Source organism: Copidosoma floridanum, unplaced genomic scaffold, assembly GCF_036245765.1.
Source record: "Copidosoma floridanum isolate Cflo_tuat_1 unplaced genomic scaffold, Cflo_Japanese_pri ptg000030l, whole genome shotgun sequence".
NCBI lineage: Eukaryota > Metazoa > Arthropoda > Insecta > Hymenoptera > Encyrtidae > Copidosoma > Copidosoma floridanum.
In genome coordinates this window covers 29477047-29502662 of record NW_028321907.1, presented here as the reverse complement: position 1 = coordinate 29502662, position 25616 = coordinate 29477047, and the positions used below count along the sequence as shown (strand labels likewise).

General features: G+C 32.9%; 1 protein-coding gene across 1 annotated transcript in view; it reads right to left on the bottom strand.

Annotated features, from left to right (window-relative positions):
* bchs (WD repeat and FYVE domain containing 3 bchs) overlaps window positions 1-25616 on the bottom strand; it is a 1547413-nt gene that overhangs the window by 1249923 nt on the left and 271874 nt on the right. The window contains exon 12 of the mRNA XM_089597159.1: window positions 2067-2731. Within this exon, the coding sequence (XP_089453285.1) occupies window positions 2067-2731 (665 nt within the window). The remainder of the gene's footprint in view (window positions 1-2066; window positions 2732-25616) is intronic.

The window sequence follows — 25616 nt, the reverse complement described above, 5'->3', positions numbered from 1 at the left end:
TATTAGTTCAAACGAAAAATACGGCTCTTGCATTTTTTTGAAGTTAGGTTGATATCCGTATGACTTCACTTTATTTTTTTCATGTACAGAATTCAATTACTTATGAAATAATAAAAACAGACCTCTATCTTATTTCTATCCGAAGATCTTAGATTTAGAACAAACTTACCTTTGATTTCATCATTTCAGAACATAGTGCGGTACACCTCCTAAAGGAGAGGAGTCTAGTGAGTCGTAACGAGACAAGTAGAGTAACTAGAGTTTTATAACGAGGTCTTAGGTCAGCTGCACTTTGGCCAAAACATCTTTATTACATATCTCAATAAGGCTTTTAAATAGCAAAAAAATGTCAACGTTCATACACACTGATGAAAAATGTTATTTAATTCGGAATGTAGACTTTGCTAAAAAGAAATTTGTAATAATTTTCAGTAGGTAGCTACAGTGTGTACGAACTGCTGTGACTGTTTACCAAAAAACCAGTTCTTCGCCACACGCCTTGGCCCTTTTTCCGATCTCCGTGTGCACAAAAATAAGGAAAAGATGGCCGTTTCGTGTATTAAACGCGAAGAAAAAAAGCAACCGAAGGAAAAATGGCGCGGATACTCTGGTTATACTTTGATACTATGTTCTCGCTCGACAGTTAAACTCTCACACTCTCTTTCTCTCTCTCTCTCTCTCGCACTTAATGTTCGCTTGCTCTCTGCTCTCTCTCTCCACGTTCTCTCTTCTACACCTCGCACTCGATGGTCTCAGACCCACTGCACACTCATCATTCGCTTCGGTCTTCTCACTCGTTGCTCGGTAGGTCAGGTCAACTCACTCTCTTTTGATCCACTACTACGTCCCTAACTTATCCACTGATCTCTTTCATTCGTGTCGCCACCACGGCACTTACAAAACTTCCCATACACTCTTCAGACTACCTCGACCTATTGTCAATTCACGCATTATCTTTTCTTCTCCTTGGGGAATGGTCACTACAACAAAGCACACAGAAAGTTACATATGTACACCAGTATGATTACTTAGCTTCAGAGCAGGGTCGTCGACTGTGGCGTGGCAAACAAAACTGTGAAGCAAATTTTGCCACGTCATAATAAGAAGGAAACTTTAAAAAAATTTATACTTTTATATCGTCAAAATCGCAGAGAAAATTAAGTTATGGGTTGGGTCTTAAAAAAACTTTAAATTTTTGTGGATTGCTGATTCGTTGCTAAAAAATGCCTTTTTCTTTACTACTCACTAAACAATATGGTATATATATACATTAAAAAATGACATCAAGAAAGTCATATTTTTGATTGAATAAGAAACAAGTTGCCTGGGATATTGGCTTACATTTTAAGAGTAAAACAAATGCTCTTTCTGAAACTTGTCACCTCTAAGTTAAAACGATCTGAATATTCGATCCCCACCATTAAAAACAATTTTAAAATTATTGCCTTCAAGAGTTTTAAGCAGAGTTTTACTTCCGACAAAGAGTAACACTTTTTAAAATGATCTATTTCTTTAGGAATCTCAATTTTTAACTTTAGTATTTAGGTTACAGTAATTTAATTACAAGTTGAAACGAGAGAATTTCAGATTTTACATATAAGGCTGAAAAACTTTAAGTAAAATGCCTTACACAGCTGTTTAAAATTTAAACTATCGTGTTTATATAAAGCCTGGCAAAATTTCTAAGGATCTACGAAAAAGTTTTTTGTTTTTCTACATGCTATAGTTATATAAAAATTTGAGCATGTTAAAGATGCCATACAGGTAAGAATCGCTAGTAAGTGTAGGTACGAAAGGCACAGGGGTGCAGTAAGTGAAAACAAACAATGGTGTTCTGAATACGTGAAAACAAAACGAATTTCCAAAATAAGTTTACCTTAACGGCATATAAGTAGTAAGACGTATGTATGTATAAGTACATTTATACTTGTATAACCACTTAAACATGTTACCAACCACAAAATGCGACTTTTTATCAACTATTAGGTTTTAAAAATAAGGAGCTCTAAAAATTTTAGGAATAAAAGTAGCATAAATTTATTTATTGTAATACAATGACTTATTACCTTAAATCTTTTGGTTCTAAGGCTTGAGCTGCCATACGTTCAACTATGTATTGAAAAGATTGATGGAGATAATGCGTTTCATCTTCAAGAGCTGCTCTTCCAACTTTTAATAGTTCACCAACAATCCCAACCTCACACATGAGTTGTTGATTTCTTTCTGAACGCACTAAGCTTTTAATAACTTCTGCTATGTACACTTGCAATGATAACGTCGCTTCAGGGTTTGCAGGATACGAAATAGATGGAAGTAAGTGAAGCATAGCTACAAGAACTCCAGGATGAACTACTATAGGGTCCGCTGCCAATTGACTTACATTTGCCGTGTTTACCATCGAACATTTGCTGCTCGTTAGTGGATCAACTGATTGCTGATGTCCTATACATGAGTGCGTAAGATAAGGAGATTCAATTTCCAATTCAGCTAAATTTGATCTGTTAAATGCATCAAGCGCTACATCATGTAATAGGCGAAATATGAAACAAGCGTTTTCGAGAACTCGAGGTACGCTGGTTGAGAGAATTGGATTTAATATGTTCCCGGTAAAGATAGCAGACCACGAATGTTGAAAATTTATATTCAAGTCAGTATTTGTTTTTTTCAATACAGTTTCAGATGAAAAACAACCAAGTAGTCTCAGTGTGTCACACAAACTTGACTGGCATATCTAGAAAGTAATTAAACAATATCAAACTTACACAATAATATATTGCTAGTAACTAATAGTAGAATAAAAATAAAAAAACTATTATCTAAAAAAAAAAAAAAAATCAAAGTAAAATAATTTTCGGCCCTACCTACTTTAACTCTCTTAACAATGGCTTTTTGTGTTTTTTCGTAAGGCTTCCTATAACTCTATATAAGTTGTATTTATCTCTATAAAGTCATACTTGTCTGGCAGTCAAAATAAGAATGCAAGTATACTTTTAATAGCATGATATTCTGAATAATCACTGCGGTATACGTACGGAAGTGGTGCAGTTATATTTTTAATTATCGTTAGAATAAGGACATTTGGTGATTAGGCGTGGTTGGAATAAACTTTTCAATATTTTATAAATAAAAAATTATATAGAATAAATAATGTACGTAAGGAAAATACAGAGTAAGGCCATGGCAGCCATCCTTAGTCGTGCATGTAACACCTATAATATGAATCTAAAAGAAGACTTGAAGAAGCAACCTGTATCACCACTTTATCTTGAACAGGGTAGTATTATATAATAGTAAATGTTGACCAAATAGAAATATTTAATTGTTTACGAAAAAAAAAAATTTTGAAAATGTCAGATGCAAACGAAAATAGAACCTCGTGTAAATATCAGCTTGCATATAACTCAACAAACAGCACATTTTTTTAATCAGTAAAGTAAAAAACTAACTGATTTTAGCTGTTAAATACTCATTGTATTACCTGTATGTTATAAGATCCTTCATGAATATTTACTGAAGTCACTGACAAATTTAGTAAAGAGTTTTAAACTAAAATAATTTTTACAAAATTTTAAGATGTTGGAAAATTACACTATGGTCGGTGTTAATGTCATAGGTTTGTATAATAAAGTACATTTTTAAGCAGCAAAATGAACCATTGAAAAAAAATGGTACGTACGTACCTATGGTTAATATGAATAAATCGGTAATCAAATTTTCAAAAAATTATAGAATGCATAATGAACAATAATTATTTAATGTTTAGTAATAAATATTACAAAAAAATGTTAGGTAATGCTATAAGTAGCTCTATGAAATTCATACTCTTAAATATCGCCATGCAAGACTTAAGAAATAATAGTACTAATCATGTCAAGTTCGGATCATAGCGTGGAAAAAATTTGTAGATGACATGTGAACGGTAACACCCCAAAATTCTAAATGACACAAAATGAAGTTTACAACAAAAGAATCGGATGGTAATCGGATTATTTTCTAGATATGATATTAATTAGGCAGATCAATGGCAGTATAATAACAAAACAGAAATCTAATGCATTTAAATAGTTATCTAAATTTGTATTCTTACAACCCCATACCACAAAAAATCGGTCAAATCTATGATTTAGTTAACAAAGCAGTGAAGTTGTCAAATTACACCAATCATAGTACAAATTAGGATTATTTAAATAATGTATTAAAAGAAATTAATCATTTAAGTGAGTTTTAAAGAAAGGTTTAAGAATTAGACAAAATATTATTTAAAACAAAGATATCGTCTCAAAAACTCTTTTGAATAAAGATTAACGATAACAACAGTTATTACGACTTCATAGTTTTACCGTACATAAAAACATGTAAATACAGTATAAAATGATTTACAAAAAATACAACATAAAAAGTGTCTTTTAATCACAAAACAAGTTGAACAATCTCCATAATAATGAAACAGATAAAATAAATAAATTCAAGAAAATCTAGCATAGTTTACAAAGTGATCTGCAAGTGCGGTTAATGTTATGTGAGACATTCAGATACGATACCAGAAATGAGAAAAATGAACATTGTTATGATACACGTAAATGTTAAGATACCTCGACATTATACAACCATATTTCAAGTAGTAATCACATATTTAAGTTTGATAAAGAGTCAATTAAAATACCTGGTCATGAATCCAACTTTCACGAGCGATTAATTATTTAGTAAAGTAATATTTATTAAAAAATGATAGTATTAACTGAATTAGAGATACACAAAATTTAAAATACCTATACATTTTAAAGACAGTTAAGAAAAGGTACCTGTATTTCAATAATGTACAGGCAATTCTTACATTACATAGAAATCAATTTGTCTCCAATTCAAATTTTAATATTTAAAATTAAACTGTCAGAAATGTACAATATTTCCGATGGTCCCCTAATTCTATGGAGGATTTGGTTTTGATAAAATGACATGTTGTTAAGACGTTGCTTGAACAACTTTTAAGAAAAATGGTTAAGTGTAGTAGCTAATGAGTTATTAACATTAAATTATTAAAAATAGAATAAATATTTAAGAGTTATAGAAAACCTGCGATCGAAAGAAAATGTTTTTAATTTTTGAAAAAAGTATTTAACTAGATCACTACAGAATAAAAAAAATTAAATAATTAAAAACAAACGTTTAAGCAAACAGTAAATTACTATGTTAATTGACGGTACGGAACGAACCACTGTATATAAGTAGTACACACTACTAAGACTTATCTCTCCACTAAGTGTATACGGTGCTTGGATCACGTGTACGAGGTCACCGGTTTGTATCTCGTGAAAAATGTTTTCTTTTTTTTATGTTTTATGCAAAACAAGATTTTAAAATTTACTTTCTTTACTTTTTAGTCAAAATTTTTAATTTTTGGGTGACTCAAACGCATAAGGCGTCGATAAAAGTATAATTTCAGAAAAACTTTTCTATTATTACAGTGCTCAGTCGCTTTGGTGATCTGAGGTGGGGAAATGGGTTCGTGATGCTTGCCCGTTGGAGACTGTCCCGTTTGCTCAAGTTTACTTTTTATTAATAGCTGTTAGGTTCACCTAGCGCAGACCTCGGAGAGCATCAGTAATTCTTCTTTAAATGCTTATAGAGTCGAGAGAGTAATATAATATAGGGTTGTCGGTCGCCAAGGTTTCCAGCCTAGTAACAAACAATTTCGCCCATGACGTCTGCCAGTAAATGACTAACTTGGTTGAATAGTGACCGGCTTTTTATAGTATTTTAGTCGACGAATCGTTGCCAGAAATGGTAGTAAACATGTATTTGTTGGCAAAGTAGTTTAATGTTGGGTGTCCTTAAAAAGAACTGACGAAATTGATGGTCAAGTAGGGAATGCAAATACTTACGATGGCCCTGAGAAGGACCAGTAGTGATACTTCTAGCCATTTCTTATTGTTATTCTTGATGACCGCTGGCTGTGTGGGTAGCTTGACCCTAACCCTTGGAGTCTCTGTGTGTGGAGACCGTGCTGGAAGGAGATACGCCACTGACCCAAAAATATCTCGTCTTTGGGTCGTTCCCTGGATAACCAACTGCTCATCGGTAATCGGGAAAGTGGGCCTGGAGAATACTTCCTCTGTGGACATGCTGTTGCTACGAACCACTAAGGAGGCTGTTGTGGCTGCCCGAACTCAGGGTTGTTATCCCTGGCTTTCTGTTGTGATATAATCTACTCTGGTAGCAGCATCAGATCGGTTAGCAGAATAGCCACAAAACTCTAAATTGCTAGCGCAGAGTGTAGTTTGGCTAGACGTCTTCTTATGTTCCGCCAGAGATGTTAGCGTTCATAATGTCTTAGTATTGGTGTCTACTCGTCAATGATGGTGGTTCCGGATGGAGTTCGACGGAAGTTGCTTGTCTATTAGAGAACAGTTACCCAGATGCACAACTTTCAGCTCTAGGCTACGTGCACTGTCAGTGAACGACTGTGTATCTGGTACGTTGATCGGGCCTAGTACAACCACACTTATTTGATTTTGTTATAGGTTGTTTAGATTTTACTTCGACGCCACCTAGCAAAATCAACTGAACTAAAGTACAAAACTAGTGTTTTTTTGAAAATTTTTGAGCTTATTCATTGCTTTTGTTATTAATTTTTTTTAAATAAGAACTATACTAAAACTATCTAGGAAGTGTCCGGTATACAAAATTTTAGAAAAATCGGTTGAGTAGTTTCAGCAGTTAGCGGTTACAGCGGTTTCAGTGACTTAGCTTTATATATAAGTAAGATTATCCACTGCTATCGAAATACCTTTTCATGGGCTAACAATGAGTTGCAATGGCTTGTTATTGATGCACAAAATTATTTTCGTTCTAAATACAAATGGATAAGGACATTCAAGCCCAAACAAAATGGCCATAGACCTCTTGTTAATGGAAGCTTCTTTTAATTCACTATTTAATTTTGTTTACTACGAGCACTATGTATACAAGGCTAGTATCGTACATAACCGCTTACCATAAATACATACACTAAGCTCAATACTAGTACGTTTTTGTATTAGTTCTTTATTGTTTGAATAATTACTATTATTTAAATATACGTAACATTACTGGTTCCATAATCACCAACTTTACTTAATACATTACAAATGTCAACGAGGACAATTACAACGAACTCCAGAGTGTGAAAGTAACATGAATTGCGTGTAAAGTAAGAATATTCTTTGAGTAACAGTGGAAAAAAAGTGCTTAAAGTGTGTATCATGCAATTGTAGTAAGGTGCAAGTGCGTAATAGATTACTCGCAATAATTATTGAAAATAAATGTAATTTATGCCAGGGTCAATAAAACAATAAAACAAAAAAAGTATAAACAAATGTATGGGAACAGATGTTAAAAAGGATGATAGAAACAAAAGAAAACAAATATTTAAACGTGCTTCACACAAAACCATAGAAAGTTAAACTACAAGACATCAAATACAAAAAATGTTAGGAAAGCATAGTATTAGATGATAAAGGAAAGCTGACAGTGCATCAGAAGAAATTATTGATTCAAAAAAATCAGAGCTTATTTGGAAAGGACAGTTGAGACTCAAATTAAAGGTCTGGAAAGTTTCAAACGAAATAACATAGAACTCAAAGAAGAGGCTCTCGAGCAAAATCAAAGTAATTAATCGAATACCGACAGTGATGCCAAATCAGATATTGAAAGTAAGTTTTTAGATGAAAGTGAAAAGTAATAATCTATTTTTGGAAGAGAGGACTAGTAAGTGTTTGCAAAACGGCTTGCAAAAAACTTATAATTCGTAAGCTCGAAATTAGAAGATAAATTACAAAAGATTGCCAGATTATTAACTCATGTGGATAAAGCAGCGTTCAAATTTTTTGAGCAGCTCGTAGAGCTAGAACAAATAGAAATAAAAGGATATGATTAAATTAAACTGATTTCTAATTACGTACCAGAAAAGACACTAAACAGGTGTGTTTTTAATCAAGCAAGGCAATAGCAAAATAAGTGTAACTGAATAAATAGTGAGACTTAAAAAGTTAGCTCTTGAGAGTTGATTTAGCAATGTAAAAGCAAAATTGTATGGCAAATTAGTACGCATAGTAAGAGACAATAACTTTCAATCACGCTGTTCAAGCAAAATAAGTTGACATTTAAGTGAGCAAAGAAATTAGCGGTAGACTGAGAGTCAGTGGTCCAAAACGCATATGACTCGGGAAATATATTAGAACTTAAAATAACAAATTAGACGTCTATAATTTTAGCAGTGCAAACAAAAGAGAAAGACAAGGTTAAGGACAACACAAGGGCTGCAAAGAGAAAAACGTACAGCATCAACAAGCAGGAAAAGGCAATCAACAACAGCATCGAGGTAAAAAGGTGTAGTATGTTATTGCTGTGGTAAAGCGAACCATATAAGTAATGAGAACTGGTATCGTGACTTAATAACGCTTATTTGTTTCTAACAGAAAGCTCACATTAAACGGACGTAACAGTGTGGGTATAAAACTAAATGTATAATATTAACTACAAGTTGAATGAAAATTAAAGTGCGAAAACTATATGGATTGATGTAATCGTAAATGAAGAAGAATACAATGCAAAGTAAATACCAGAACATACGTGACTGCAACTTAAGAGAAAATTTATTAATTTTAATTTTAAAACTTGTTTAGATACTTCACTGCAACCGTGAGTTCAAAAACACAATTGTCTTACATAACCGGGTAACGGACTACTTTTAATTGTTTGGAAATGGCTTGTCAGTTTTGATGTACGGATATTTGATTTACCAAGCTGCAGTACAAATCTTAATAAGATAAAAAAAAAAAAAAAAAACGATTAAAGTATTTTCTACATAAATTCACAAATTAAAATTTATCATAATTACTTCAACTCCCCCGAATTACATTCTTTCTTTACGATTAGAGACAATTCATCCTCAGTTAGAAATATAAGAGAATTGTACGATACTTCTTTCTCGCAAACTTTTAACTTCAATTTCACAGTACGTAGATCTTATGTTCTGTTTTTTAATAAAAAATTTCATAATAAAAAGCCATCGTATGATTTGTTACACCATAAGAAGTTCGTTGAAACGAAAGCTGCAAAGAAGCATTTAAATAGGTTAAAATATACTTCATCTCAGACAAAGTCTTAGAACCTTATACTTCTAAGAAAGAGGCAATTCTAGAGTATAGTACCTTAGACTACTAATCTATCTCACACCGATACGAAAACGGACCGAAAAAATCAATCACTTATACATCGTAAAATATTCCAGCCAAGAATTTGAAGCAGGTGAAAATAAACAAAGATACAATGGCAATCCTTTTTTGATTTGGAAGATTTTACTAATATATTTTCAAAAAAAAGGTAATATTGCGAACTGACCGTAAAGCATTACATTTAATTTCAGGTCCACGTAAAAGAATTTCTATAACAGTCAAAAATAGATTACAACAATATGCTTATTATTTGTCAGGATTTTGGAACAAAATCAAACACATTCGATTGGAAGCAAATGCAAATTGTTATTTTCTATAAAGACTTTCAATAGATGACAATACAGAATTAACATATGGGGCATTTTACGTCAAACCTTACGGTCAAAAAAAATTGGTAAAACAGAATGGTTATAAATAGTAGTTTAGAAAACAGAATGTTAATCGATAGTACACAGAGGGAAAAATCATGGAGCAAACACATAGCGGCGATGGAAATTCCCCCCCTTTTTTAACCTATGCGCTAACTACGGAGCAAATGCATGGAGGCACTGGCTTTTTTTCATGGTGCCTACGCATTTTCGGGAGAGAGGGGATATCACCTTATAACAGTTAGTATAGGTACATAAACACTTATAGTCTATTAAACACTATAGCTGACTATAGAACGGTATCCCTTCTTACCCGAAAACGCATAGGAACGATGAACAAAAGCCAGTGCCTTCATGCGTTTGCTCCATGTTTAGCGCTTAAGCTTGTGGGCTATAGCTTACATGTGTTGAAAGAAAACATGTCATGAGCCAATCGCATAGGTTCAAAAAAAAGGGGGGGGGTACATTCCCATCGCCACTATGCGTTTGGTTTACGATTTTTTCCTCCATGTAGTTAGTAAGACGAGAGTTCTCCTTGAATTCAACCCTCTTAGAGACACGTTACTAGCGTTCGTAACAGTTTAAAAATTTGTGTTGCGAGGGCTAAATATGGAAATTTCTCAGCTTAGAGTTAAAAAAGTCGTAATTTTGTGTATTTTTTTTAAACGTTAAATCGTTTAATACTAAAAAAATTTTGCTAGCTAGTTTAAGCGTTTGCTTCCAGGAAGAACAGTTTAAATAATTTTTTTGTTAGGCTCACCCATTGTTTTTTGTAATTGTCATAATTTTTTTTTCATAGCTTTTAACATCTTCTTTGATAAAAATTTTTGTTGGGAATAGGCATGATGCAAGTTTCACCACTAAATAGCACTAAGGTTAAAATAATCGTATTTATGAATTTTTCTCTGACACACTTGAATATTTGTTTTTTAATACATCAGAGTTATCTATGATTGTTGACTCAAAATATGAAATCAGAATTTTAATATTCCAAATAATGGATCCAATATGGCAAACCATAACTCAAAATTCATTAAATTTAGCCAAAAAAAAATTTTTTTCTGTGTGGAGCGTTGAAAGATACGATAAAAAATGTCTTCTGTAATATTTTGAGTAAGTGCATTATAGTAAAATTAATAACTGTAAGTGTGTCTTTTTTAAAGAAATAACAAAAATTAAAATAAAATTCTTTTACTTACTTAGAGATGATACTAATAATAATAATAATAATAATAACAATAATAATAATAATAATAATCATAATAATAATAATAATCATAATAATAATAATAATCATAATAATAATAATGATAGTAACAATAATAATGATATTAATAATTATAATTATTATCATTATTATAATAATAACGACAACCAACAGCACGTCTTTTATATTTACAAACAAATAAATACCACGTACTAGTTTTCAAATATCATAGAACTTTCAAAAAATTTCAACTTCTTAATTTTTTTTACTATAAAGCTTCTAAAACAAACTATGAAATTCAAAAACTAGCGCATAGTATTAATTTGCTTATTAACATTAATTAATAATATTGGGTTATTGTTTATTATTGTTATTGTTAAGTAAAAATATTACACTTTAACATTTGTAGTTTCTTGAGTACATTGTTTTTAATTGTTTTTCTCGCGAACCATGGCAGACTACTTGTTTCAACGTTGGCATTAGCTTATTATTTTAGTCAGAAAGAACACACCTGTAGTTGTCTCTCCCACCATGGACAGAATCCACGCTGCAAAATTATTCACAGAAGAATTTTTGTTGGCTAATCAAGTTCAGGGCACCTAATATATAAGCATAGAGTAAACAAGAACCTCATTTCATGATAGAAACGAAGGAAAATAATTTTTTACACTGGGTAGGCACTTTAAAATTACCAGACGTTTGATGTACTGGTAGGACTAGGGTATAATAAGTCTAGTCAGTATGTAAGATATGCCAGACGTCTGATATATTTTTTAAATCTGGGTTTAATTAACCTAGTGACTCTTTTTAAGAGCCCCAAACGGTGCTCCTATATCGAACTGAGAACTCGTGGATACTTTTGCGCATGAGGTCCCTCTTTGGCCGAGCACTTGCGCGTCGTTTAAACACCTTAAACTTAAGGAACCAGTGCGTGAAGTCCAAAAATATTAATTCAAGTAATTAATCTTCCTTAACCCAATGTGCTGACTGCCAGCCAGTTTATTTATTTAATAAAATAATAGTATCTGGAGCAGCTAAAAGCCCATAACCTAACGCGGTTACTGTCAGCGTATTTATTTCTTTCATTTAATAAAATTTTGAGTAACTAATACCCCGTGACCAGATGCACTTACTGCCAGCATGTTTGTGACATTAATCATGAATATTTTTTATTCTTTTATAGTAGGCAAATTTTTGCATTGCCACTGAGGTACTGCTTATGGCGCATAGAATTTTTTAAGAACTATTAAGTTTAAATTTGTACATTTTACGAAAAATGATGTTTATTTTACTTTTAGGAATATTTTATTTATAGAACTTAAGATTTATTTCCAAGCATCTTGGGGTATGGTTAATTTAATAGTTTTTTTAGTGGATACCAATCATCGGATTCTCTGTGTTTTAGTTATATAATTTTTTTTCTTGTAGCAAAAACGATACTATATTTTCTAAGAAAAGCATTAGCTAATACTAAAGCTGAAGTTAAAATTTAAGCAATATTGTTATTCACGTAGCCTTAAAGCTAGAAAATCACAAAAATTTATTGCATGATTTTTCTTATATTATAATAATAAAATAACTCGTTTGACTGACATAAAGTTGTCCAAAATTAAATAACTACTTTAATACTAAATAAATACATTATTTTTGTACGTACTACTATTCTGGCTATTAAAATGTTCTTTGGTTATGTCTATGTGTTGGATGTAAAGTTTACACAGAGCGCCATCTACATTATTTTAGTAGTACTTAAGTGCATGACCAATGCTGCGCATCGTTCTACAGTTAGTTAAATACGAGCTACCAGCCTGTACACACGACTGTTATAAACGACGGTAAGGCTTTATGTAAAAGACAGCAAGGCTGTATGATAATAAATTGTGTTTAATCTTATATATAACTGTCAGTGGTCTTTTGTGTAACTTCTTGTACCCTAGCACAAATTAATAAATAAGCAGTCTCCCGCAGTGGAACTAATTATGCTGATACTATGCTACTACAATTCATATCGGATACTTTACCGTATAATCTTGAAAACATCTAGCGTAAGATAACGAAATCTCCGTACTCTTAGCTTCTTCATATTTTCGTTTATTTACAACGAAAAAAACTCTTTCTGGTTCAGCATTTACGCAAGGTATATGAGGCGAAGCTGCCTTATATATGTAGCAGCGAAACATTATCTAATATTAATTGTACTGATTATATCTATAGATATACCCACACATATACATTCTACGGTATACGCAAGTACCCACACACCCACCCACCCCACAGTGGGCGAATTCGCATTTTTTTGTATCAAAATCGTAAAGCTTGAGACAGGATAAAGATATCACTATGATTTTTTTTAATCTTACAGGTAATTGGACTAGGTATACAGTAAAACTATAGCTAATCGCGTAATATTGTTATAAACAATCATAATTCATCATAAACATTGGAAAAATTACCATGGAAAAATTGAATTTTTTATAAAATTCCTGTTTTCAATACACTTTCTAGAAATTTACCTCAGGATGGTTTTAGGGGTCGCTGATTACGATTCTGAGGTTAGTTTTTGTAAATTGGAAATGGCCGATCCAATATGCAAAAAACCGGAAATATTATAGAAATTTCAATTTAATTGTTGAAGTTGTTATTGTTAGGCTTTTGGGGTCTCTGATTACGAACCTTAGGTTAGTTTTTTTGTAAATTTAAAATGGCTGATCCAATATGGCGGACAAACATCGGAAATATTATAAAAATTCGAATTGAATTGTGGAAGTTGTTGTTGTTTAAGTTACTTATACCAAATTCAAGGTAAGACTAGTAATGAAAAAAATAGTTGATGCAATATGGCCGACAAAATTATGCATTTTTTTCAATTAAAGTAATTTTTTTTTTTTTATTAATAAACGTACGTAATGAGTTATGTTCACATGCTATAATCTGCCAATCCAATATGGCGGACGAAAATGTCTATATAAAATGTCTAAATATATAATTGGTTTGTAACTATAATCAAAGTTTTTTTTAAATTGCTTGTAGCGAATTTGAGGTCTGATCTATGTGTTACCGTATATACGATTTAGTATGGCCAAAACAATCGTAACGTTGTTTGAATTTTAATACAAAATTTTAGGTTAAGGAAATGGAAGAATTAAATTTCGCTCGCGAACTTTTATCTCTGTAAATATAGATGAAAAGTTAGGGTTAGATATGGCCAAATCCTATAAAAAATTTTTTTCATGTAGTTTTTAAAAATAAATACAAATTATCACTCACTAGACAAGCCAAAGGCGCTTTATGCGTTCTCCTTAAATTTTGTATAAATTTGAAACGTTTTCCGGCTATTTATGTAGCTAAAAAAAACACGCATTATATGTTACTTATATATTTGCATTACTGGTGAATTAAGGATTTTTCATATTTTTATTTGATTCCTGTTAATTAATCAAGAATAAGTTAACATGTAAGTTTTTACCTTGAACTTTGACATAACTATATCGTAAAAACCTCAACTTAAAACTTTAGCTGTATTATTATCTCTTTTATCCGCGGTTTTTCTTGAAGCCAATCACATGACAAATAAACGGCTTTATACGAAATAACTTACCTTTTTGAGATAGGTTTTTTGATTGCGCTTATGAGTGTTCTTTTTTCAACTCGAAAGAATTTACTTTAAAATCAAGCAGTTATAAACGGTTTTTTATTATTTTAAATGTACAACAAGTTAGGATAAATCTTATAGCTATGTACTTACATTCTCAAATTATAACAAGTAAATTTTAATACTGTAGCACTTACTTGCGTTACAAGCATATGCTTAATTTGTAGTTCAACATTTGATAAGATTATAGTAGCGTGGTGGCAGTTTATGACCATGGTTGTTAGTGAAAAGTATTTTTTTCTATAAATTTTAATCATGCATATTGGTATGCCCGGATCATTGTGCATGAAAAAATTAGTAGAGAAAAAATTCATATGACCGTGCATAAAGCAAATAAGTTTAAAAAAATTTTTTTTTCTAACAACCACTTACCTAAACTGCCACCACGCCAATAGAATCTTATTAAATGCTGAATTAAAAAATCAGCATATGCTTGTAACGAATGTAAGTGCTAGTTAAAATTTTCTGCTATTCTTAGAAGAGTAAGATGAGTTTTAAGTAGGAATAAGCAAGTTTTACTGTACCATTTTGTGTTTTTTATTTTACTTGCATCAAATATGTCATTTTATGTGATGAAATTACGTTGCGTGTTGATATACAAACAAAATATTCTTCCAATAAATAATGTAATATTAGGACGAAAAATTTTACGATTGTTTTGGCCATATTAATTCGTATATATGGTAACCCATGAATCAGACCTCAAATTCGCTATAAGCAATTTAAAAAAAAACTTTGATTGTAGTTACAAACCAATTATATATTTAGACATTTTATATAGACATTTTCGTCCGCCATATTGGATTGGACATTTTGAATTTCGTGCATACAACTTATTTTACGCAAGCCGTAGCTTAGACAATACGAATATACTTACATGGCAGATTATAGCATGTGAACGTAACTCATTATGTACGTTTATTATTAAAAAAAAAAAATTTATTTTAATTCAAAAAAATGCATAATTTTGTCAGCCATATTGCATCAACTATTTTTTTTATTACTAGTCTTACCTTGAATTTGGTATAAGTAACCTAAACAATAACAACTTTAACAATTCAATTCAAATTTTCATAATACTCCCGATGTTTGTCCACCATATTGGATCAGCCATTTTGAATTTACAAAAAAACTAACCTCAGATTTGTCATCAAAGACCGCAAGAACCGAACAATAACAACTTTAACAATAAAATTCAAATTTTTATGAAATTCCCGATTTTTTGCCACCATATTGGATCGACCATTTTAAATTTACAAAAACTAACCTTAGAATCGTGATCAGCGACCTCAAAAACCCTCCTGTGGTAAATTTCGAGAATATGTTATTGAAAACAGGAATTTCATAAGCAATTTAATTTTTTTATAGTAATTTTTCCAATGTTTATGATGAATTATAATTGTTTATGACAATATTACACGATTGCCTATAGTTTTCCTGTAAACCTAGTCCAATTACCTGTAAGATAAAAAAATAATCATAGTGATATTCTTATCCTGTCTCGAGATTAACGATTTTGCTACAAAAAAATGCGAATTCACCCACTGTGCGCCCACACACACATATTTCTGGGATAAATAATTAACGATTAATTGTCAAATATGTAAACATTTATTGTTTGCTGAAAAAAAAAAATAATAATCATATTTAAAAAATGTACAGCTGATAGGAAATACACGGTGATAAATCTGTAAGGCAGACATTCAGATAAATAAATGTCTCTATTATAACCACGAATTTCATCATACTTGTTTCTTTATCTTTTTTCTCGATTATGAGATTTAATAATAAAAATTTTGGTTCAAAGTGGTGCACTATAAATTTATTATTATTATTCTGATTTTTGAGTATGGTTCTTAATTGTTAAACTACTTTGATTATAAAAACACTTTAACCTGAAATATACACAATGATGGAACGTTGTACCTATTGTTTCATAATTATCTTCCTATTTATAAAACTTTTTTAAAAACATAAATTGAGTATACTATTGCAAGACAGTTGAAGTTTTTTCACTTGTATAACGCTATTGTATTTAACAGAATCAATTTTTATTTTTATTTGCTCATTAGAATTATGTAAATTACTTGTTTGGTACCATTATATGTACAGTTCTAAAAATAGTTTATGTTTGACTTTGTCCCTATTTATGGAATTATCTTTTAAATTGTTTTTTTATCGTATGTATCATGAACCTTTTGTTTTTTTATTCATGAAGATAAATAAAATACTTAACGACCACAATTTTTTTTATAAAATATATTGCGTAACAAGTACATGAATTTCTTAGTTCTATGAACATGAACACGTTCTGCAAATACGCTTCGTGCATGTGCATGTTTTTTATGATGCGTCAGGATATTTTATTTCAGTATTTTTTTCACGGATTTCTCTCCCTGTAGGCATAGGCTCCTTATCAGTAGAATTTAGGCAATAGCTGCAGTCGGTACTGCTGCATTTACATGTTTACATGTATGCACGCGTCGGCTGAGTAATGAATGTAAGTGTATCATATACAACAGTTTAAAGGCTTGCAGCTCAACAAGTCGCTTGCCAGCTAGTAGCAGCAGCACTGTACTATATATGTAAAGGTATAATTTACAGCCACTAGAGGTAGGAGAAAAAGACCACGTGACCATGTCACAAAATTATGTCAGTTCTTAGAAAGTCACTCCCCAAGCCAAGATCCTTAACGTACCATAAAAAGCTTTGCTCCTACCATATCTTGCATCCATTTCTAATAACTGCAAAAGATATTGAACAACAGACTTTCATCAACCATAACTGAGCAAGTGTAGTGTTAAAAATTTCTTCAAGCTTCGAAGACTCGTAAAAGGATAAAACATTTTTAACAACTCCAGAACAATTATTTTATTTAATTTGCATATTTTTACCACTTTCAATTCTTGGACGAATGAGTTTCCGTAAGAAACAAAATTGTGTACTAATTGAATACTGATGAAATTTTTTGTTATAAACAAGCTCGTACGCATTTCCACTACATGAGTTCTTTCTCAGTGTAGCAGCCGTTTGCGGTATTTTAAAATTTTCAGGTTTCCAAGAGAGAGAGAGCTCTTATCAATGTAATTAATAATAGATTTCTCTGCTTGAATGCCCCCGTGATTAAACCGTGGAAAAATAGTTAGCTTCTATACGAGAACAAGAGAACACGTGGCCACAAGGCTGATGAAAGGAGTAAAGCAAATCGGCTTGCGAACGCTACCTTGCCAAGCTTATTACTTTTCGCTTAAGCTCGTCGACAAGTTGCCCCTGCCGAACGTGCACGCGTATTAATTCAGTTCAAGACAATACATCAATAAACGCAGTGCGTTAAATTGTCGTATGTGTACGTAAATGTCGCCTTACCAACTCCCATCTCTAGTGTATTGCTCGACCCAGCAAGTATACACTTAATTTATTATCAACGCCCAATTCTTCGGCACGAACATTTGGAATAATAGACCATCATTTATCCCGGTAACTGAAGAACCTGAGCCGATCTCAACATTAAAATTATCAATATAAGTAGCAGTTGAACCGTGAGATACTAAATCACTTTTACCAAAAAATTTTGATTTTTTTTCACACGCCTTGCAATAAGCTTTTCGGTTATCAGTAAATCTCTCCACAAGCCAATCTTTCAACACCGGATTACGCAACCAATCCTCTTGAAACGAAATTGCTAACTACTTTTTTATTTTACCAGAATTAATGCTGCTGTTCGGTCATCTGTTGCTGTGAGGTAAGCCAAGAAGGTTAAAAATTAATACACTAAAAAAATCGAAATTGCAAGAGAAATGGCACAAGCAATAACAAAAATAACAAATGGCAAGACCATTTTCAAGAATTTTCTAAACAAACTGTAAACAGACCGCTTAAGCTTTCTAAGAACGACACCAAAACGATGTTTTAACAGTATAATAACCTACCAAAGATAACATAAAAATCAAAACAAAGATGTGACGTGGCTACTCACAGTTCGAACATGCCAAACACTTTTCTATACAAAAATAAACAACTTAACTGATGAAAATCCACGATGCAAGAAGAGACAGCACGTTCCTCAGGGACTTTCTTGACAGAAAAAAGTTTATACATAGCTGTCTGTAAGGCGAACATATTAACACATTTAAGTTTGTGCACGAGCATTTACTTGTTTTCACACGCATGACAAAAATCTACGAGCTACAAGGAACGGCGAACGGCACAGTATATTCACAACAATGTTTTTAATAAACAAAAAAGCAACTACCTCTCAAATCAATGCATAAAAATTAAATGTATGTGACCCATTGTGTGATGTCAATACTGTCTCACAGGATACAGTAGTATATGCTGTATTAAAAATAAACAGTCATGTTACTGCACAATGGAAGCCGTGTCGTTGACAAATATCTTTTCATAAGCACGTCGGGTTATGGGATTTGAGCTGCTCGGAAAATTATCATTTAATTAAATAAATAAACGCACTGGCAGTAACATCGACAAGTTATGGGGTTTTAGCTGCTGGCAATATCATCATTTTATTAAATAAATAAGCGCGCTGGCAGTAAAAGCACTAGGTTATGGGGGATTAAGTACTTGGGTTGATGTTTTCAGGCTTTGTGCGCTGGTTTTCAAGTTAGAAATGTTTGAATGACGCACAAGTGCTAGGCCAATGAGAGATCTTCTGCGCAGAAGTGTGCGTGAGTTCTCAGTTTGATATTGGAGCACTGCTCCCAAATAATACTCATTAAATTTAGATCTTATATTTCTGCCAACGCATAATTGAGTAGTGAATTCGCTGTGTACAGCAGTAAGTGCTTTAATTTGTAGGTACTAGAAATTGAACATTGTAGGTACTAGAAAAATCTTTTCCCAAACTCTCCACGTTACATGTTGGAATACAATATAAGTCTTAAATTATATTAATAATATTGCCAATAAAATTGATGAAAATCTTTTGTGTTAAAAGTTTCGTGTTATTTTTTATTTATTTAACACAATTTTGTACAAAAGTTGTATTAACGTTTCAAAGATTAAATTTTTTTTGTATAATTAAGATAAATATTCATTTTTTTGCGCTTGCACAACTGTACCAAAGTTTAAAATTTTGCCTTCGTCTACGGCTATGATTGCCACACGAGCAGTGAGCCGTTAACTTCCTGCTATAGGTATTGTGATGTGGTATTGAAATTTTTATCGGCAACTTCATCAAAACTTTTACAAGAAGAATAAAAATTTTAAAAAAAGATAATCTTTTAAAAAATCTTTTACTTTGTTTGAGTTATCTTTATGGCAAACAACATCTAAACATGTAGTATGTTAAATTAAAAAGCAATTTATGTAGCACCTTCAGTATTGTATAAAATGTATTTAAAAAAGTACTAACCTTTTAACACACTACATATTCAAAAATTCAGCCGGCAATATGCAGGTCTGAAAGGTTACGTCAGGTAACAATGGATATGTACATGACTTGAATAATAATTTTAGCACATTATTGTATAATGTTGAACTTGGACTTGATTCCATGTCTTCACAAAATTTCATCAAGTTTTTGCACAAAACCAATACTACATCATAAAATAACAGTGGACATTTTTTTTATAATTCAACATTGCATACAAAAAAAAATTTGTTTACGATGAAATTCGTTAAATTTTAAAGATTGGTCTACCATACTAAGCCTATTATTTTTAATACGTTTATTTTAATTCAAGATTTTAATACAGTACTCATAAATAATTCTAAAATCTTATTCAGGAAAAAAAATATAAAATGTATGAAAAAAAAATTCGTAAACACAGTTATGTTTATCGTTCGTGCTATCTAGCGCATAAAACTTGAGTCATGTCCATTCTAAACAAAATTTCTTATGGAATCGGATGTTAAGAGCTATAAAAAAAACTGCAAATAATAGGCTTACCTAACCAAAAGAATTATCTAAACTTTCTTACCTTAAAACAAAGGTCAAAATGAGCTTAAAAATTTTAAAGATATTTTTCAACGACTTAACGTAAAAATTACACAAAAGTACGTATTTTTTATTATTAGTTAAGAAATTGGAAGTTTGGCCCTTAAACAAAAATTTGAATTTGCAAACTACCATTGATGCCAGTCACGTGACTCTAAGAGGGTTAAATTTGAGATAAGTCTCACCAAGTTTTATAAGTAACCACTTTTTTCAACAAAAAATTTTTTTTGCTGTACGGTTTGATGTGGATTGTCTTTAATATCGATATCCATTGGTTATCTCTAATATCGAAATTTCCAGGAAAAAAACAAGCAAAGCAATTCTAACACTGGCGTCCACATATGCACAAATCACTTTGAATACTACACAATTTTCAATGAGCCTGCACTTCCTTTTTTTCTTTTTGGAAGTAAAAAAGCAAAATATGACGAAAATGACCTTTTGGAAGCTTCAATAACTTTTGCCTTAGCACACGAATGGACTGTATATATAAATTGTTACCTTTCAAACATCCTATAGTATGGCTTTACTGAATAAGTATAATTAGCAATATAAAACTTGAACGCAATCTATTGGGAAAAACCGTGATTACTTTTTTCCACTATAATTTTTTTAACATAAGTAACACTATTAGCTTGATAACCTATAAATCGATATGTGTAAATTAATAATCTTTACATGCACTTTTGTTCCTATAATTTTTCAAAATAGAAATAATGGGAGTTACTGGTTCGCTGACTCACACTTCTTCTAAGTGCCCTAATTTTACTAGACTGTCTAACTTTTGCTGTAATAGAGGTCTTGTCACGTGTGCCACATTCCTACGCTTTAGAGCAACTAGTCTGGCATCATTTATCAAAGATATTTGCCGCTAGTCTGGGACTAAAATGGTAAAGGAATAGAGAAGAGAAGGCATAAGAAGGGAAACGAAGCAACAGAGTAAAAGGGGGATCAGCTAGAGACACGAGAGCGGAAGGATCGGGCCTGCAAGATTAGAACACGAGCAACTTTCCTCGAATATAAGAAATTCTAATAAAGCATAAGTTAACCACACGTCGGCCTATTATTTATTCCCGCACCGTAAAATCCATGTAACTGATGGTGTCAGAAGTGAGATACAAAAAGATTTTTGGCGGTCTGTCGCGTGCGCGGAAATTACTTAGTCTCACGAAGCAAAACAAAAATTTTTTTCTTTCGATTCAAAAAAGGGTCAAAAGTGCCAGACACTAAATTCAGTGGTCCAAAAGTCACAATAGAAAAAGTCTAGAGAAAACGTTAAAAAAAACGAAGAAATAATCTGAAAATAAACCTCTAACACTGCCACCATACCAGTACAGCAATAAAAGAAGATTGCATATCAAGCCAGCAGACCAATTTACCAGAACACCAGGAGACAACTAACAATTACTGCAGGCACGAAAATACGGATGAAAAGAGATCACGGTACACCGAGCCCAGACGGGACACGGGGTACATCACTCGAAAGTAGGAAACAACGGGGAAAAGCGAAGGCAGGTGAACTCTCAGCAGGATCAAAGATCAACTCATAGATATATATAGGATCATCATCACACTGACCATCGTAACAGAAATCTGGTAAATAAAATTTCATTGTTCTTATATACTATACTCATAACCCCCGAGGAAAGTACGCATCGAGAGAGAGATAATTTCTATATATCGATATTATTACTAAATTGCAAAATTTAAGGATTTTGGTTGTAACACATAATTTAATGCACAAACATATACCCGATATGCAAGCGACAAACACCCCATACAAAATTTAAATTAATAAATAAAAGGAGTAGCTAACCAAAAGCAAAAACGGAAAAAAGACCATTGACTAACGCTAATTAGGAGTGCGCATATCTATCAGGCTAGCCTAAAATATACAACAACGACAGCGTCTTACGATTAAACAAAAAAAAATAAACAAACACACAAGATAAACAATAAAAAAAAAAACTAGAGGTCAACATTATAAGTGACTTAGAAACAAACAATACACAGGGAGGAGTACAGTACGTCGGAAGGTGCGCAAGTATACACGAAATAGAACTGAATGATACAGACGACAATGTGATACAAATTAACCTAGAAGATGATTCAGAATCATGGGCAGAATGGCAGAACGCAAGCAAAAAACAGAAACTTTTTGTGATGAAAATGCTAAGGAAATTAACGCTAAACATAAGACGTAGGCAGTTATCTTATAGGTAAGCCATGAGCGATAACAAAGCTGATGCGCTTCCCCATACAAAAATGCGTAGACCCCCACTATTTGAAAAAACAACTCCCGACGCCAAGCAGGAAAATATTACGTCCAACATGAATCGATAGCTGACTAATCAACCTAGTGATAAAACGCAAGCCAAACACTACGGAGACCTACGCGGTATCAATAGAGAAGCAGCTACTCAGGCTGTAGAATACTATACAAATCAAACAGCACCTATATTTACACAATCAGAAAGTCAAAATAGAAACATCTGACTCAGACGTGTGAGACGAGAAAGTAATTAAAAAAAAGCCCAGGAAACATAGAAAAAGCGAACAACTATTTAGCACTAGCAGCTACAGTGGTAGAGATACAGAATCAGAATAGAAGATAGCGGAAAACCAAAAGATAAGCCAAAAAAAGATAACCTAACAGCGGTAAACGACAAAGCGAAAATTTTGTCGCAAGGACCAGCGGACAATAAACTGGCGTACATGTGCAAAGAGAAAAACATGGAAAAAAAAGTAAGAACAACGAGCACACCATTTATAAACGAGGGTATAACAAAGAAAACACAGCACAGAACGAGTAAACGTTAATTGGATACACTACATAGAAAAATCCCAGATTTTTCTAACACTACCAAACAACCACAAAACTCAAAGAAAATTGTCATCGCGCATTGTGATTCACCGGCAGCAACGCATAGGAGACCTGAGCCAAAAGAACATTGTGGATATCAACTAGCGCGGAATAGCGAAGCAGCAGAAAGAGCATAAAAAGAGAGAGTGGAAAGCTAGAGAGGCAGCAGAAGAAACGGCAGCAACAAAAACACCTGACGAAGAAGGTAACGTTAAATCGGAAAATAAGAAAGGGGTAAATGAGCAGAGAGAGAGTAGAGCCAAATACAAACAGCAGGTAGACGAGCGGGGGACGAAAATGACCGGGATAAGCCGAATAGCACCAAACGAGAACGCGTTTGAACGACCGCCATATGCACAAGAACCTAACAGCGAAAACAACAATTATAACAATAACAGAGGCCCAATTACCAATTCAAAGATAATACTTGATGAATCAATCAGTCGATTTCGAGCAAAGGTCTCAATCGAAGTTTAAAAGAAAGATGTTAGGGGGAAAGAGGGCATAAAGATCGATGTATGAAAAAGCGATGACACACCGATCACAATGAACGAAAAAGAAGATGCAAGGACTCGAGTATCGGGGACTCAATACGCAGAACCCTACAAACAGCTAATAATGATCAATGTCTCTAGGGACGGAAGCTGTCTGTTCCATTTCCTAAGACTTCTGTACGGGTTGGCAGAATTAACGGACGAGCTTAGAGAAATACTACGCTGGTCAGAATGGATAAATAAATGTAAAAACCCAAAAAGTAATAAACAAACTAAATAACAGCTATGAGTTCGGAGACGGGGAATGCGCTTTCATATTCTCACAACAATATGAAGCAAACGTATGCATACACCTGCAAGTGTCATTCAATAAGACAGTATACAAACAATTCATGGGGGGGAAAGACGCGGAATTCAAGCATATACATCTTGAAAGCCAACTCTATCAAGCCATCGTAGAGGAAAACCAGTGGCGACTACTCACCTAAAAATAATAATGAAAATTAGGACGACGATCCCGATAACCAGAAACCTCAAGATAACACAGAAGAAAACCTTGAAGAAGATAGCAACGACCAATCCATAAACAAACGAGACGGAGAGAATGGTGACGAGAACGCATGGGATATGGAGAGCGGCAAAGAAAGCGAGAGAGAGAAAGAAAGGGAAAAGGCTGATGAAGAGCGCGTTTAAAAAAATGAAAAAAGTCGAAGATCACCCGCTTAGGTATATCGACAACCTAGCGTCCTTTACAATAACATACGATATTCGGAGCACAGAGATAATCGAGGCGCTATACGAGCGAGGCGATATAAACCTAGTAGTCATGAATAACGAGACAAAGACAGTCGGTGACGTCATGCTATCCAAAATAAGGAAAGTGTGCGTTATTCAGATGTACGCGAAAACTCACTTTGAGGATTCAGCACTGAGATCCGACTTAAAAAAATGCATGATAGCCCTTAGATCACTAGCAATGGTGAACAAATTAAAAATAATAGGATTGGTAAGAGATTTAGCGATATTAAATCTTAACCAACGGACATACGTAGTCAAACAGTTTGAGGATATCCTTAAAGGAATAAAAATAAGTGCTACAATATACACAAATACATTAGTAGTGTCACCAGTAGACCAAAGATATAAACTAATAAAGAAATATCATCAAACAGCACTAGGACACCAGGGTATTAATAATTAATGTAGCAAAATAGCGAAAGACTACTATTGGCAAAATATGAGGCCAGATATAAGGTAGTACGTACTCGGCTGCTCGTTATGCCAAACAATAAAGCTAGTGCGAGTAAAAACAAAACAGGCCATGGTATTTAAAAGCATACGTTAGCCAAACCGAAAAATGGGACGAGGTACTACCACTGTGTACACTGGCATACAATACGTCAGACCACGAGAGCACAGGCTACTCCCCACACGAGCTCGTATTCGGCCAACGTGCAAAACTTCCATCAAGCTTTAAGCAGCCGGAAAAAGGACATACATACACATACTTACTAGAACAAATAACAGGGAACCTCACACAACTACGAACGCTGGCAGCAATGACACAGACACAGAATGAGTACAGATCAAAATACTATTACGACTGAAAACTAAATAAAAAATTTTTCATGAAAGGAAAAGTAGTATATACATTAAAATAACCGTCCAAAGGGAAGTAGGACGACCATTTCGAGGGACCATATGAAATAACGGGCATAGATTTCAAAAGTAACAACGTAAAATTACAAAGAGACAACAAAACACGCGTTGCATATGTAGACGAAATCAAAAAGGCGTGTATACTAAAATTCCCCCACATGGCATAATAAACACAATACTTTTTCTTTTTCACGGCCCTCGG